At 38.2% G+C, this 14728-nt stretch overlaps 1 protein-coding gene across 2 annotated transcripts in view; it reads left to right on the plus strand.

Annotated features, from left to right (window-relative positions):
- APOB (apolipoprotein B) overlaps positions 1-13819 on the plus strand; it is a 37775-nt gene extending 23956 nt beyond the window's left edge. For both annotated transcript variants that reach the window (XM_075086715.1, XM_075086716.1), the window contains exons 26-29: positions 293-7873; positions 8705-8819; positions 9650-9833; positions 10922-13819. In XM_075086715.1, coding sequence (XP_074942816.1) covers positions 293-7873; positions 8705-8819; positions 9650-9833; positions 10922-12745 — 9704 coding nt within the window. In that variant the 3' untranslated portion in view covers positions 12746-13819. The remainder of the gene's footprint in view (positions 1-292; positions 7874-8704; positions 8820-9649; positions 9834-10921) is intronic.
- The last annotated feature ends 909 nt before the right edge of the window (positions 13820-14728 follow it).

A 14728-nucleotide genomic window follows, 5' to 3' on the forward strand; every position in this document is an offset into this window, starting at 1 on the left:
TTAAATAATGACATAACTTCATGTCATTTCGCATAATTATATTTAGTAGAGTAGTGTAGAGATTTAATTTATTCATAGTTCAAAACTTTAGCCCCAAATATCAAAATAATAACAATTTTAATAGCAATATTCAGGATTTACCAAAACATTTTGGACTTCGAAGCAAAATCATATAACAACAGTAATTGTAATTCAGGCAGTAACATAAAAACTTAGTGGCATCAGACGAAGTCTTAAAGACAAAAAGGTATAAATTCCACTGACATTTTTTGATTCCTTTTTCCCATTTCAGGTTCTGGAGAGGCATCGTATAATAGGAATGGATTCACCTATGCATATGAAAATCACCTGAAGCACAGACTCTTAACATCAGTTTTTAAGTTGGCTAGGACAAAGAGTTATGAACCTACTCCAGTTGCAAACTACACCATATCGCTTATGGCATCCAGCACTCTGGGTCCTCACCTTTCACTTTCCGGTGATATTGTTTCTGAAAAGACAAATAATGTGAATATCAATAATGTCAAGATGGAAGGGCAGCTGGAAGTGGCTTCTGTCTTTGCCAGAAGCATTTACACTCTGTCAAGCTCATACAATGAAAAGAGACGGGTTTTAGAAGGAAAATCAAATCTGAAGTTTGATTCTTCTTACCTTCAGGCTACCAATCAGATATCTGGCAGATACAATGATGATTTATTTACTGTTACTTCAGTTTCTGATGTACAAAGCGGACTATTAAAGAACACAGCTTCACTGAAGTATGAAAACAGCCAGCTGAAAATGTCATCTGAAACAAATGGGAGGTATCAACACATTGCAGGTGTCAATAAGCTTGAAGTAGTTTTGTCAAAGAAGACGGCAGCACTTCGATCTGAGTACCAAGCCACTTACAAGGAAACCCAGTGTTATGCCTTGTTCACAGGTTCTCTCATTTCCCAGGATCTTGTTTTCAACACCGATATCTCTATAACTGATCAAAGGAATCGAGCTGCACATAAGTCATCACTCAACATAAATCAGTACGGTCTAGCCAGCAGCGCAACCACAAATGTGCAGTTTAGTCCATGGACAATGCAGAGTGAAATGAATGCCAAACTTGATACTGCTGGAGGCTCCATGTCACTGTCGTCTTCTGGGCGTTATGGTAGAAACAATGCAAAATTCAATCTAGGTGGAAGAGTGAGCCTAGCAGAAATAACGCTGGGAAGTGAATATCAGAGTACAGTTCTGGGTATGGATAATAAGCATGTTTTAAACTTCAGACTCAATAGAGAAGGACTCAAGTTCTCAAATAATTTGCAAGGATCGTTCAAAGAGATTAAGTTGGAGTACACAAATGATTTGAATATTCCTGGCTTATCCTTAACATTTGCTTCGAAGTTAGACAACAGCTTCAGCTTTGACAAGTTCCACAAGCATGTTTTTGACCTACAGCTGCAGCCTAGCTCGCTTACAGCTAAACTAAGCAATAATATTAAATACATTAAAACAGAAGTTTCCAACCAAGCAGAACTACTTCTCGAGCCTCTGAAGCTGAACTTGGGTGGCAATGTCAGAGGAGCCTATGGAGCAGATGAAATAAGGCATACCTACACCATGACATTTGCTGACCTAGCTGCAAACTTTAAAACCGATACAGTTGCAAATGTTCAAGGCACAGCTGTGAGTCACAGAGTTAATCTGAATGTGGCAGGACTTGCTTCCTCAGTTACTATGAACACAAACTGTAATTCCAAATCTCTCAGTTTCAGCAACACTGTGCGTTCCACTATGGCCCCATTTGCGATCACTGCTGACATACATACCAATGGTAACGGAAAGCTGATTGCTATGGGTGAACACACAGGTGACCTTTACAGCAAATTCCTGTTTAAAGCAGAGGCTCTTGCTTTTACTTTCTCCCATGATTACAGGGGATCTACCAGTCATAGCTTGAAGTCTAGAGGAAGATACACTACCCTGCTTGATAGCAAAGTGCATGTGCTTTTTACTCCATCAGAGCAGTCGAGTGCTTGGAAATGGAAAAGTCAGCTAAACAATAATGTATATTCACAAGAGCTCAGTGTTTACAATGATGCAGAAAAGACTGGTGTGGAGCTTAGTGGAAGAGCTTTGGCAGATCTCTCTGTAATGGATACATCAGTCACACTACCATTCACATCTGAAGAAGTTAATTTAATTGACACATTGGGCCTCCGGAGTGGTGTGTCAGAGCCTCAAGAATTCAGCATCTCTGGCTCTGTGAAGTATGACAAAAACAAAGATATTCATGTTATTAACCTACCATTCTTGGAACATTTGCCAGTTTACTTTGAAGAAATCAGAGGCACCATTCTATCCATACTGCAGGGCATACAAAGTTACCTGAAGAACATTAACATAGAACAACATCTGACAAAATACAAGGCAGCTTTGGATAAGCTCCCACAGCACATTAATGATTACATGGACAAATTAGATATGAAAGGCAGAGTTAGCAGCATGAAAAATAATTTGGTTGCTTTCACGAAAGACTACAGTATAACATCTGATGATCTCCAAATGATGCTGGAAAAAGCCGTGGACAATCTTCAGAAAATACTGTCTCAGCTGCAGGACTATCTGATACAAATTGAGCAATACATCAAAGATCATTATGAGCAGTATGACATCGAAGCACTTATTGCACAGCTTCTTGACCACATAGTTGAAACAATGACAGCTCTGGATAGCAAATATAAGATAAGAATGACAGTAGTTGAAATTATTCAAAAATTGCAATTTTTTTTTTGCCAATATTATCCTAGCACAATTGGAAGCAGCACTTTGGCTTATATTAAAAACTTAGATGATGAGTACAGGATTACAGCTAGGATACAGGAAAACATAGAACAACTCAAGATTCAGATTCAGAATATTGATTTCAGACACATTGCAGAAAAATTTAAACAGCAGATTAAAATGTTTGATGCTAAAGAACTTCTAGAAAAATTGAAGCATTCATTACCAATTGAAAAAATTAATGAAGTTCTTAAGCAAATCAAAGACTTTATTCTAAATTGGATGGAGGAGTATGAAGTATCTGAGAAGATCAGCGCTTTCCAAGGTCATGTGCACAAACTAATTGTAAAATATGAAATTGATAAGCAGGTATATTTTTTAATAGACAGAATGATAGAACTGCTGAACCAGTACAGAATAAAAGAAACTGTCCAGAGACTGACCATTTACCTGAAGAATATTGATGTAAAGTCATGCTTTGATAAAGTTGTTGCTTTTATTGATGATGCTGTTAAGAAAGTGCAAACCTTTGATTATGAAACGATGATAAAGGAAGTCAATAAGTTCCTTGATATGGTTATTAGAATGCTCAAGTCTTTTGACTATAACCGGTTTGTTGATGACACAAATAACAAAATCCGAGAAGTGACCCAGAAAATAAATGAGGAACTCAGAAATCTAGAACTTCCACAGAAAGCAGAAGCACTGAAACAGTATATGAAAGATTTTAGAGCTGTGATTTCAAAATACATGGAACAACTAAGGGACACAAAGCTTGCTGCAATAATTAACTGGTTCAAGGAGCTCATAAACTCAACAACATTTGCTAATCTGAAAGCCAAAGTAAATGAACATCTGGATGACCTGCGAGACAGGATTTCTGAAATGGATATTTCCCAGGAATTCCAGTGGTATCTTCAGAAGATAAGCCAATTCTATAACTCTGTCGTTACATACATTTCTGACCAGTGGAACATAGCTTTTAAGAAAATGGTTGCTTTGGCTGAAAAGTATGATCTAAAAAATTGGGCTGAAAATTTAAACCAGTTTGTTGAAACAGGATTTAAAGTCCCCGCAATCAGAACTGTTATAGTCACTATACCTGCCTTTGAGGTTAGTCTCCGAAGTCTTCGGGAAGCAACATTTCAAACACCAGACTTCATTATTCCACTGACTGATCTGCATTTCCCCTCCTATGAGATAAATATTAAGAGACTAAAGGACATGAAAATCCCAGTGAAATTTACTACCCCAGAATTTACAGTTCTAAATACCTTTAAAGTTCCTTCCTATACAATTGACTTGAATGAGATTAAACTTCAGATTGTGAGAACAATAGACGAACTCATATCTGGTGAATTTCAGTTGCCAGCAGTTGATTCATATTTTAAAGATCTGAAGATGAGAGATATGCCTTTTTCCAGCGTTTCTTTCCCAGAAATACGAATGCCTCAGCTTCAAATACCAGAATTATTGGTTCCAAAGCTAAATCTAAATGAGCTCCAGATTCCTAACATGAAGATACCAGAGTTCCAGCTTCCACGTATCCCACATACTGTGACTCTCCCTACATTTGGCAAATTGTCTGGTGTTTTCAGAGTCTCCTCTCCATTCTTTACACTGTCTGCACAAGCTGAGGTTCATAATACAACAAAATCTGCAAACAGTCCAGATTTCGTGACCTCCATTTCAGCTCAAACAACGTCCAAGTTAGACTTCCTAGTTTTTAGTGGTGTTGCAGATTTACGTCTCTTGGCCCCTGAGATGAAGCAGCTGAACCTTAAAAATTCCATGAAGATCAACCACAGGTACCTTAAAGTTGAACACACCAGTGAAGTGGTATTTTTAGGGACTTTGGTAGAAGGTGAAGCTTCAACTAGAGTGAACTTACATACAACGAAAAATTCAGTAGAACTACAGAATAATTTAATGGTCAAACTGCAAAGGAAAATATGGATGAAGAGTGGAGTGGCATATTCCCACAGACTGAATATTCCACAAGCTGATTTCTCCAGCCAGGCTGATCTGGTCCATAATATGACAGCAGAGGTAGAAGCAGGACACACATCATTTACCTCTACTGGTAAAGGAAACTGGAAATGGGCTTCTCCTAATTTCTCTGATGAAGGCACTCATGATTCACATGCCATTTTCAGGATTGAGGGCCCCATTATTACATTTTCAGCCAACAACAGAATAAATGATAAGTACCTGAAAGTCAACCAAGCTGTCAGATATGAATGTGGTTTCCTAAACTACGCAACACTTCAGATTCAGTCTGAAATTGAGTCACAGCGTGTGGGACGTAGTGTTCTGAATCTAAAAGGCACAGGACAGCTTGGAGGATTGAAAGTAGAATTCACAAGCTCCCACAATGCTCGGCTCAATGGACGGATTACTGGAACCGTAAATAATGAGGTTTCCTTCTTGGCACAGCCTTTTGAAATTCGTCTGTTAACAAACAATGATGGAAATGTGAAAATCAGCTTCCCAATGAAACTGACTGGCAAAATTGACTTCCTGAATAACTACCGTTTTGCACTCAGTTCCTCTGTTCAGCAGCTCAGCTGGCAAGCTAGTGGCAGGTTCAATCAGTACAGATATTCCCATAATATGTCTGCTGGCAACAATGATGACAGAATTGAAGCTCATGCTGAAATGAATGGAGATGCCAACCTGGACTTCCTAAATATTCCTCTAACCATTCCTCAGTTTCAGATTCCCTACACTGAAATCAAAACCCCTCAGCTGAAAGATTATTCACTGTGGGAACAGGTAGGCCTGAAGGATTTATTGAAGACAACAAGACAATCCTTTGATTTAAATTTGAATGCTCGGTATGAGAAAAACAAAGACATGCACGTAATCCCCATTCCTTTAGCAACAGTGCACGAAGCACTTAATAAATACATCAGTTTCTTCAACAAGCATTTTGAGAGAGGAAGAAATGCCGCTTTGGATTTTCTCACAAAGTCATATAATGAAGCCAAAACAAAATTTGACAAATACAAAATACAGACAACACTGAACAAACTACCGCGGACCTTCAGGATTCCAGGCTACACCATTCCAGTTGTGAATATTGAGGTTTCTCCTTTTACTGCTGAGATGCCAGCCTTTGGTTACATGCTCCCAAAAGAAATAAGCACAACAGGATTCACAGTCCCATTTATTGGCTTTTCAGTACCATCTTACACACTAGTCTTACCTTCTCTGGAGCTTCCAGTCCTTCATGTCCCACAGGATCTACGCACTCTAAAGCTTCCTAGGTTCAGAATCAACAGCCCGTCAAATCACATCTTAATTCCTGCCATGGGAAACATCACTTACGACTTCTCATTTAAATCCAGTGTGATCACTTTAACTGCAAATGCTGGCCTGTTCAATCAGTCAGATATTGCTGGGCAACTCAGTGTCTCATCATCTTCTGTCATTGATGCACTGCAGTTTAGGCTGGATGGTTCAACAAGTTTGACAAGAAAAAGAGGGTTGAAGCTCGCCACAGCATTGTCCCTGAATAATAACAAATTTCTAGGAGGAAATCATGACAGCACTATTAGTCTGACAAAGAGGAACATGGAAGCTTCAGTGGCAACAAATGCAGAAATCAACACACCAGTTTTGAAAATTAATTTCAGCCAAGAACTTTCTGGAAATACTAAGTCTAAACCCACTCTTTCCTCAGGGCTAAAATTAATGTATGATTTTAATACTCCAAAATATGGCACCAGTGCTAAGGGAAGAATTGCTCACAAACTTGCTTTAGAGAGTCTTACATCTTACATATCAGTAGAAACGTCTACAAGTGGGGATATTGATGGAGTATTTTACACTGGAAATGCATTTTCTGGAAGTCTCGACCATGAGGCAAACACCTATCTGAATGCTAATGGAGCTCGGTCATCTCTCAAGCTTGAGGCCCACTCGAAAGCAGATGGACTCTGGAACAGTGAAATGAAAGAAATACTTGCAGTTGAAGCATCCACCCGTCGTGTTTATGCAGTCTGGGAGCACAATGGGAAGAATTATGCACGATATACACCTCTCTTCACAACAACAGGGGCTCAGAGATGCAAAGCAACCTTGGAGCTGGCTCCTTGGGGTATATCAGCAGATCTTCAGATTCAAGCCTCTCAGCCAAATTGCTTCCTGGACACAGCCTCAGTTAATCAAGTTGTCATAGTGAAAATCAGTACTGCAAACCAGAAAGTTGGCTGGAAGGGTGAAGGCCACATTCAGTCATTATCTCTCAGTCATGATATGCACATATCAAATGACAAATCAAAGGCAAAGTTTGATATTTCTGGATCTTTGGAAGGATACATGGACTTCCTCAAAAACATAAAGTGTCCTGTTGCTGAGAAGAGCTTATGGGATATCTTGAAGTTGGATGTCACTACCAGCACTGACAGAAAACAGTACTTAAATGGTTCAGCATCCCTCGTATACACAAAGAGTGATGATGGTTACTTTTTCCCCTTACCTGTGAATAAGCTGACTGATGGCTTCACTTTCAGTATTCCTGAGTTACACTTAAAGGTTCCAAGCCCTGTTCTCAGCACTCCAGAGTTCAGAGTTCCTTTTACCACTCTCCAGGTCCCAGCATACACCATTGACTTGCGCAATGTAAAAATTCCACAGACACTAAAAACAATGCCATTCGATGTCAATTTTCCCACGCTGCCAAAACTAAGATTCCCCAAAGTGGATGTAGGAGCCAATTATATTACATTAGAAGAATATAAAATACCATATTTTGAGGTGACAATACCTGAATACCAAATAACTGTGTCTCAATTCTCTCTTCCAAAGAGTGTTTCTCTTGGCAGTTTCCATGTAGATCTGGATGAAGTAGCTAATAAGATTGCGGATTTTGATCTGCCTACAATTACAATTCCTGAACAGAAAATTGAGATTCCACCTCTCAAAATATCCCTGCCTGCTGGAATCTACATCCCATCATTTGGTGCCTTGACTGGCTCTTTCAAAGTTGCTTCTCCTTTGTACAATGTCACCTGGAGAACAGACTTAACAAACAAAAAGGACTCTTTCGAACAGTCCATTGACTCTACCTGCAGCTCAACATTGCAGTTCCTGGAATATGACTTGAATGGTAAGGCATTAAAGTTCATTATGCACAATTTCGGGGGAAGTACTGTATACTGGTTTTTTTCAGATTTTTTTTTCCAGAACTTTGCGAATGAAGTTCTATTTAACGTTCACATTAGATTACACTTCTTTTATTGTCAGCAGCATTTTTTCATAAAATATTATCAGAGTCTCAGTCAGTCACTCCAAAGGCTAGCAACTAGATATATGTATATGTATAGATATACATATGTATAGATATATGTATAACTAATGGCATACTGTGAAAAACCATGGAAAAGATCTCTTTTCTGTGTAGCAGTTTCTCACTTTAAATTGTGAAAAACATAACATTCCCCCATTACTTACAATAATACATGTAAAGGAGAGAATTCAGGCTGACTTTTTATCTGATTCAGTTGAGATAAAGAAATACCTATTTTCTTCCTTAGGAATTAAGCATATTTGATTTCAGAAATTACTTCAACTCAGAGAAATCTGGAGTCCCATATAGCCCTGAGTTCTAGACTTGATAATAATACTAAAAATAATCATCAGAATAAAATTCTAAATTCTCAAGAAATTAGAATTCCCATTTATGATCTGCATGAATACAAACTGTTATATCCATGTTGTTCTAAATACAGAGAAAAATTTAATTTTAAAATACTCCAGTTGAACAGATATTTTTATATCTCTTTATTTGAGGCCTTATGGGCATTCAGTTTCTTGATGAATAATTTTACATACTACTGAGACACCCCACAACTGGCCATCTAACATGCAACTGGATATGTATTTTGTATTGCTTGCTGGTAAATTCTGGAAATACACACAGTTGAAATCTTTTTCACAGTTGTTTCAAACTACAAATATGAAGAAGGCATGTTAGTAATGAAGACAACTGGCAGCTTTTCACATCGTGACATGAGCGCAAACTACAAGGAAGATCTTACTATTTCGGGAATTAGGTAAAGATTTGCTCTAATAACATAATATATAATAGACAAAATTGCCAATGATGTGTTGTTGCTTTGATCTCTAGTGCCCCGGAGTGCTTTGCTGCAATTGATAAGAACCTGTGTAGCTACTCTGTCATTACTGGCTGTGCCTTTTTCCCTCTTGAGATAGCTGGAAAGCTGTTCCCTCTCAGCACTTCTAGAATAGCTCTTCTCAGCAGCCCCATTTCAGAAAACTGCTGATATATAAACACAGTGTTTTATAGTCAGAGCCGTTCTAGATCTGACCATCAACATAGTTTGCGTTTTTTTTTTCCACTGCATCCCTCTTTTACCATAAGCCATTAAAGTAATTGTTATTAACAAGTACCAGTACTAGGGTTTGCAGAGCTGGCCTTCTAACTGCCTGTTTTGCTCTGCAAGTGTTGTTTTGATATATCCAAGGGACGGTGTCTGTGAAGGCAAGTACAAATGCAGATAAAAAGTACTGCTTATACTTGTATTGATGGAAAAAATTGCAGTCAGCTTGTAGAATTCTATAGAAAGCTGACAGTGGTACAGTCACAGGTTTTGTTTTGCTGCCCTAATTTAATGCAAAGTCTCAACAGAGCTCAATCTAGTTTTACCTACAACAGGAAAACTGGGGTGATGTGGAGTTTTGAATGTTAGGCTAAATCCTAAGAAATGTGGATAGTAAAACTCTACATTTTCTTTTGATGACAAAGACATTGTTTACATATATATACACATATATATAAAATAATAGGTGGTAATGTATTTAGACATACTGCATTGGCCTGTGCTTTGTGCATTCCTTCATAGCTGTGTATTCACTGTTGTAGAGTCATGGACAACACTGCATCACTAGACATCATCAGCCCAACTTTTACAGACGTTCATATGCGTTATCAAAAGACTGACAAGAGCTTATCCGGCTCAGTGTCTTCACCCTCTGCTGGGACCTTGGGCTATGTCATTGAAAAGGACACTGACATTCTCACAGCAAAAGTTTACTACCGAAATCGGGTAAGCTTGATATGAACAATCAAAAGCAAAAAGGTTGGGTGTGGTCAGAGGAAAAGTTACATTTTAAAGTTTGTGTATGTTTATGGTAAGACATAAGTTAACCACCCTTTGTCCAAAGAAAAAGTGTGTTAGCAGGTTTTTTTTCCTGCACTGGCCTTTCCAGTACTAAAAGTAGCATCTGTGTGAAGAGGCTGTTTCAGCTCCTCCACACAGTTAATTTTGCCCTCTCTTTGATCAAGAAGGCACACCCAATGAAAGCAAAAAAAAGTACAAAGTCACCCATCAGGTTGAGTGTATACCCATCAAGCTACTTGTAACTACTACGGAAGTGGCCATTATAGGTATCAGGCCACTGGAAGAGGTCAGAACATCTGTAGAGTGTCTTTTTTAATCAATTAATAAATCACAGTACGTTATGAGAATTACATTCTTACTAGATTTGCTAACAAAACATACTGTTATTATTGACATACTACGAAAATTTCAAACTCTAAATCTTGCCTTCCAAAATGATATACTAATTTGGGAATCACAAGCAGCTCATAATTCACTATCTACTACCGAAAACTAGAAACTTTGTTTATGTAAAAAGATTCTCATTTGAGGATCTTTAATTACTCTTAAGTAACTGTCTAAATTGTTTCATTGTTTTAAATGATTACAAAATTAAATCCTCTAATATTTTCATATGAAGACAATGCTTTTTGAAATCACTTTAAATTATTTCAAGAATGAGCAGAAGGCTCATTTTCCTCAGTAATTCACATGCCTTATGAGACATGGTAGGCATTTAATACAAAGGAAGCAAAAATCTTATTTGCAGTCAAATTTTTAAAAAGACCAGACTAAATTATGTTCTAGTCCTGCTGTTTGAAGAGGCACAATGTAGCTTGATGCAGTATAATTTCTTCCAAAATAACCTTTCAAGATGAAAGCAAACACACAGTAGACAAAAAAATGTAGTGTATTTGTCCTAATATGTAATAAAATGAAAGGTGAAAAATTAGAGTGTTGAAATACACTATAAATAATATTGGATTTGTTCCATATATAAGCTACATTTTTCTTATCCTGTTCTATACTTTCAGTCTGCTCCTCAGAAGGACATTGACATATTAAAAAGTGAGATATCCTTCAAGAAACCTGACCTGATTCAAATGAAATTCAACTGGAAAGAGGATGCTGCCAAAGACTTGCTGTTGGGTCTAAAAGAAAAAGTACCTAAAATGACAAATGTAGTCTATAGGTATGTTAATCGGTATCATAAAGAGCATATGGGACTGGAAATCAGTGCTGCCACCTTAAAGATGAAGAGTATCATGCAGAATAATGCTGACAAAGCGTACTCATTTGCTGTAAAACAAATAGATCAAATAGATGCTCAGCTTCACACAGCTGCCAATGAGGCCTCTGGCAAATATCAGGAGATGAAGGTCAAAGCTAAACAGCTATATCAAAAAGCAGCAGATCAAGCTGAACAGTTGGACTATCAAAGATTAAAAGCAAAGCTTTTGGACGCTACAATTGACATAATAGAAGAGTATCACAAGAGAATAAAACATCTAATTGACTCAGCCATTGAATTCCTGAAGACCACAAAGTTCCAGGTGCCTGGGCTGTCTGAAAAGTACAGCGGTGAAGAAATATACCTTATGACTACAGAGAAGGTAGCAAAAAATGCCGATTTATGCCTTTCAAAACTTCAGGAGTACTTCGATGCCTTGATTGCAGCTATCAATGAACTGGAAGTTAGAGTTCCTGCTTCTGAAACAATTCTTAGAGGTCGTAATGCACTTGATCAAATTAAAAAGATGCTGAAACGTTTGCAGGAAAAAATCAGGCAGACATTTGCTGCTCTCCAGGAAGCTGACTTTGCAGGAAGGCTTAAGCAACTGAAACAAGTAGTGCAACAAGTTTTCCAGAAGGTAGAAGAAACGGTTAGAAGCTTGCAATCCAAAAATTTTGAAGATGTCAAAGTCCAAATGCAACACCTGTACAAAAATGCAATGGCTTCAGACTATGCACAGAAACTGAGATCCTTGGCAGAAGATGTTAAAAAATACATTTCTCAGTTCAAAGATTTTAGCCAGAAGGCATTCCAGGACCTTTCAGAAAAGCTGCACCAGCTGCTCCTCTATGTAAAGGCATTGCGGGAGGAATATTTTGATCCAACTACACTTGGATGGTCAGTGAAATACTATGAGGTGGAAGACAAGGTACTAGGATGGCTGAAGAAACTGATAGATACGCTAGTGGACTGGCACAAGTATGTTGGAGATCTTGCTGACTCTGTTACACGCCTGACAGACCAAGTAAGAGAATTGCTGGAAAACTACAGCCAGGAATATTATGACCTTATAACTGACATTGAAGGAAAAGGAAAACAGAAGGTCATGGAACTCTCTGCTGCTGCTCAGGAAAAAATCCAATACTGGTCTGCAGTTGCGAAGAGGAAAATCAATGAACACAACAAGCAAGTCAGAGAAAAACTCCAGGAGATCTATGGGCAGCTCAGTCATTCCCAAGAAAAGCTAATCGGTGAGGCCAAAAGGTTAATCGATCTAACTATAGAAAATTACTCTGCTTTCCTGCAGTATATCTCAGAGCTGCTTCATTGGTTTGAGCAAATAACAGCTGAAAGCATAAAGCCATATATAGCTGTTCGTCAAGGAGAGCTTAGAATAGATGTGCCCAAGCCAGTTGACTGGCAGACCATTTACCAAATGCCCCAAAAAAGCAGAGAGGCCCTCAGAAAAAAAGTGGAACTAACACATACACTGATTCAGCAAGGCATTGAGCAAGGCTCCAGGAAATGGAAAGAAATGCAAGGGTTCATTGATGAACAACTTGCCACTGAGCAACTGAGTCTTCAGCAGATTATGGAAAACTTACAGCAGCGCATGAAGACCTGAATGGACACCCAGAAGAGGAGAAGTAATAAGTTTGTACCAGAATGTATTTAAAAATAACAGCAATCAGCATACTGGAGCTTCACATAGGTACTGTTTGAATCTGAATTTATAAACGAAAACTGAATAATCTATACTAGGTTGTTTTAATAAGCTTAATGGGCCAATAAATGAGTTCTTTATTACATTTTTGTGTCATTCATTACAGCTACTTTTACTTGGACCATAGGGCTTAATCCAACAATTGTCAAGGTCAATGGGAAGTCTTTGCTTTGCTTTCACTGTATGTTGGATCAAGCCAATAACGTGCAATACAGATTGTAAATAGTCATAAAAGCTATGGAATGCATAGAATAAACAGGTATTAAGATGAAGGTCACGTTCATAAGCCAGTTGAAGAAAGACTTGGAAACACATCTATTTCTCAGCATAGAAATACCTTCTTAGATAAGTTTGGGAGAAAATGAAGAGGAAAAGAGCATGTGCAAAAATATGAAAAAAAAAAAAATTCTGGAAATAACATCAAAACGTGAAAAAGAACATAGAAAAATAAAAAGATATAGAAATACGACTCCTGGAAAACTGCAGATAATACCAGTGTTCTGGTAAGAAAAATAAATTTATGCATGTATCAATTTTCAGAAAACTATGCCAAGAATTTTAGATGGGTTTTCTTTCTACTGGCTAATTTATGATTCAGAAAAACATGGGGTTTTTACCTGTTTCCCCATGATATTTCTGATTTCACATAAAATTGTCTAACTTTTACTTATCACGAGTTTAGTTAGCTGTCAAAGTTTCACTGACATCACTGTGTATGATGGGAGTCAAAAGGTTTTCCCCTCAGTCTCCTAGGCTGAAGCCTAGACTTCATTTAAATGAATTCTCAATTTAAAGATTAATTTAAGTAATGTTGAAGAATTCACTCACAAAATAGGACTACTTTTGAGTGGAAAATGTGTGGACCTGTTATGGTTTATTTTCAGCTGTTGGAACCCTATAGACGGTCCTTGAGAAAGGCATGCTCAGACTGAAGTAATGTTGCCTCTTTGAGAATAAACTCTTTAACAAACGACACTAGAAGTTTTGTGTACGTGTCTGTTTTGATACAATAAGTTCACTCCGTAATATGGTTGTTGCTTGTTCATTATGGGAAACCAGAGTGCCTGCTCTCATCCCATGGTGTGATTCGTTCCATACGTGAAGAAATGGAGCACGAGTTTAAAAGTACCCGAGTAAGTTTTGTGGCAGCAGATACATATCATTTACAGTGCAGAGCAGCACCACGCAAAGATGCTAGCTCGGGTCCTGGAAGTGGGAGAGCCCGGTGTCCGTGCTGAACGGCAATAATGCTCCCTCCTCCAAGCCAGTCCACACCAATCTAGTGAGCTCTCAGAGCAAGTTGGGCTATACAACTTTGATATCCCTACTGCCAGATAATAATATCAGCTGAGTAAGTCTGCCAGTAATGGTTTTTCTCAGATGAGCTACATTAACCCCAAAATCAGAATCTGACAAGCACAGTGGTGTGTACAGCCCTATCCAGCTGTCAGCAGAGAGTGGGCATCTCTTAGCAAGCAAGGTAAATCCATTTTCTCTTTAGAGGTGTCAGCCATCACAAATATAGCTGTAACTCTCAGATAAAGGGATGAATTAGTCCACTATGAACCGTAAAACAAGGAGTTTTCATCCTAAAGAGAAGTAATCTGTGTATGTCACTGTGCCTGGGGGAACCAGAAGTATAAAAATCCCTGTTCACATGTCCTACTGAGTATCCCAGTAAATAAAGAAGATGACTGCAGAGCTCTTTCACCTTCATTCTCAAGGAAACTGAAGCCTATGGGTCATCTGATCTTTATTTGATGTCAGCTTGCACAACTCGTTTCCCTGAATTTCACAAATGTTTAAGCACAACCAGATTTCTCAGACACTGGTTCTTGCTTCCCTTCATCATGACAAATAGCCCTGTGAAACAAAGGACAATAG

Source organism: Phalacrocorax aristotelis, chromosome 3 (genome assembly GCF_949628215.1).
Source record: "Phalacrocorax aristotelis chromosome 3, bGulAri2.1, whole genome shotgun sequence".
Classification (NCBI taxonomy): domain Eukaryota; kingdom Metazoa; phylum Chordata; class Aves; order Suliformes; family Phalacrocoracidae; genus Phalacrocorax; species Phalacrocorax aristotelis.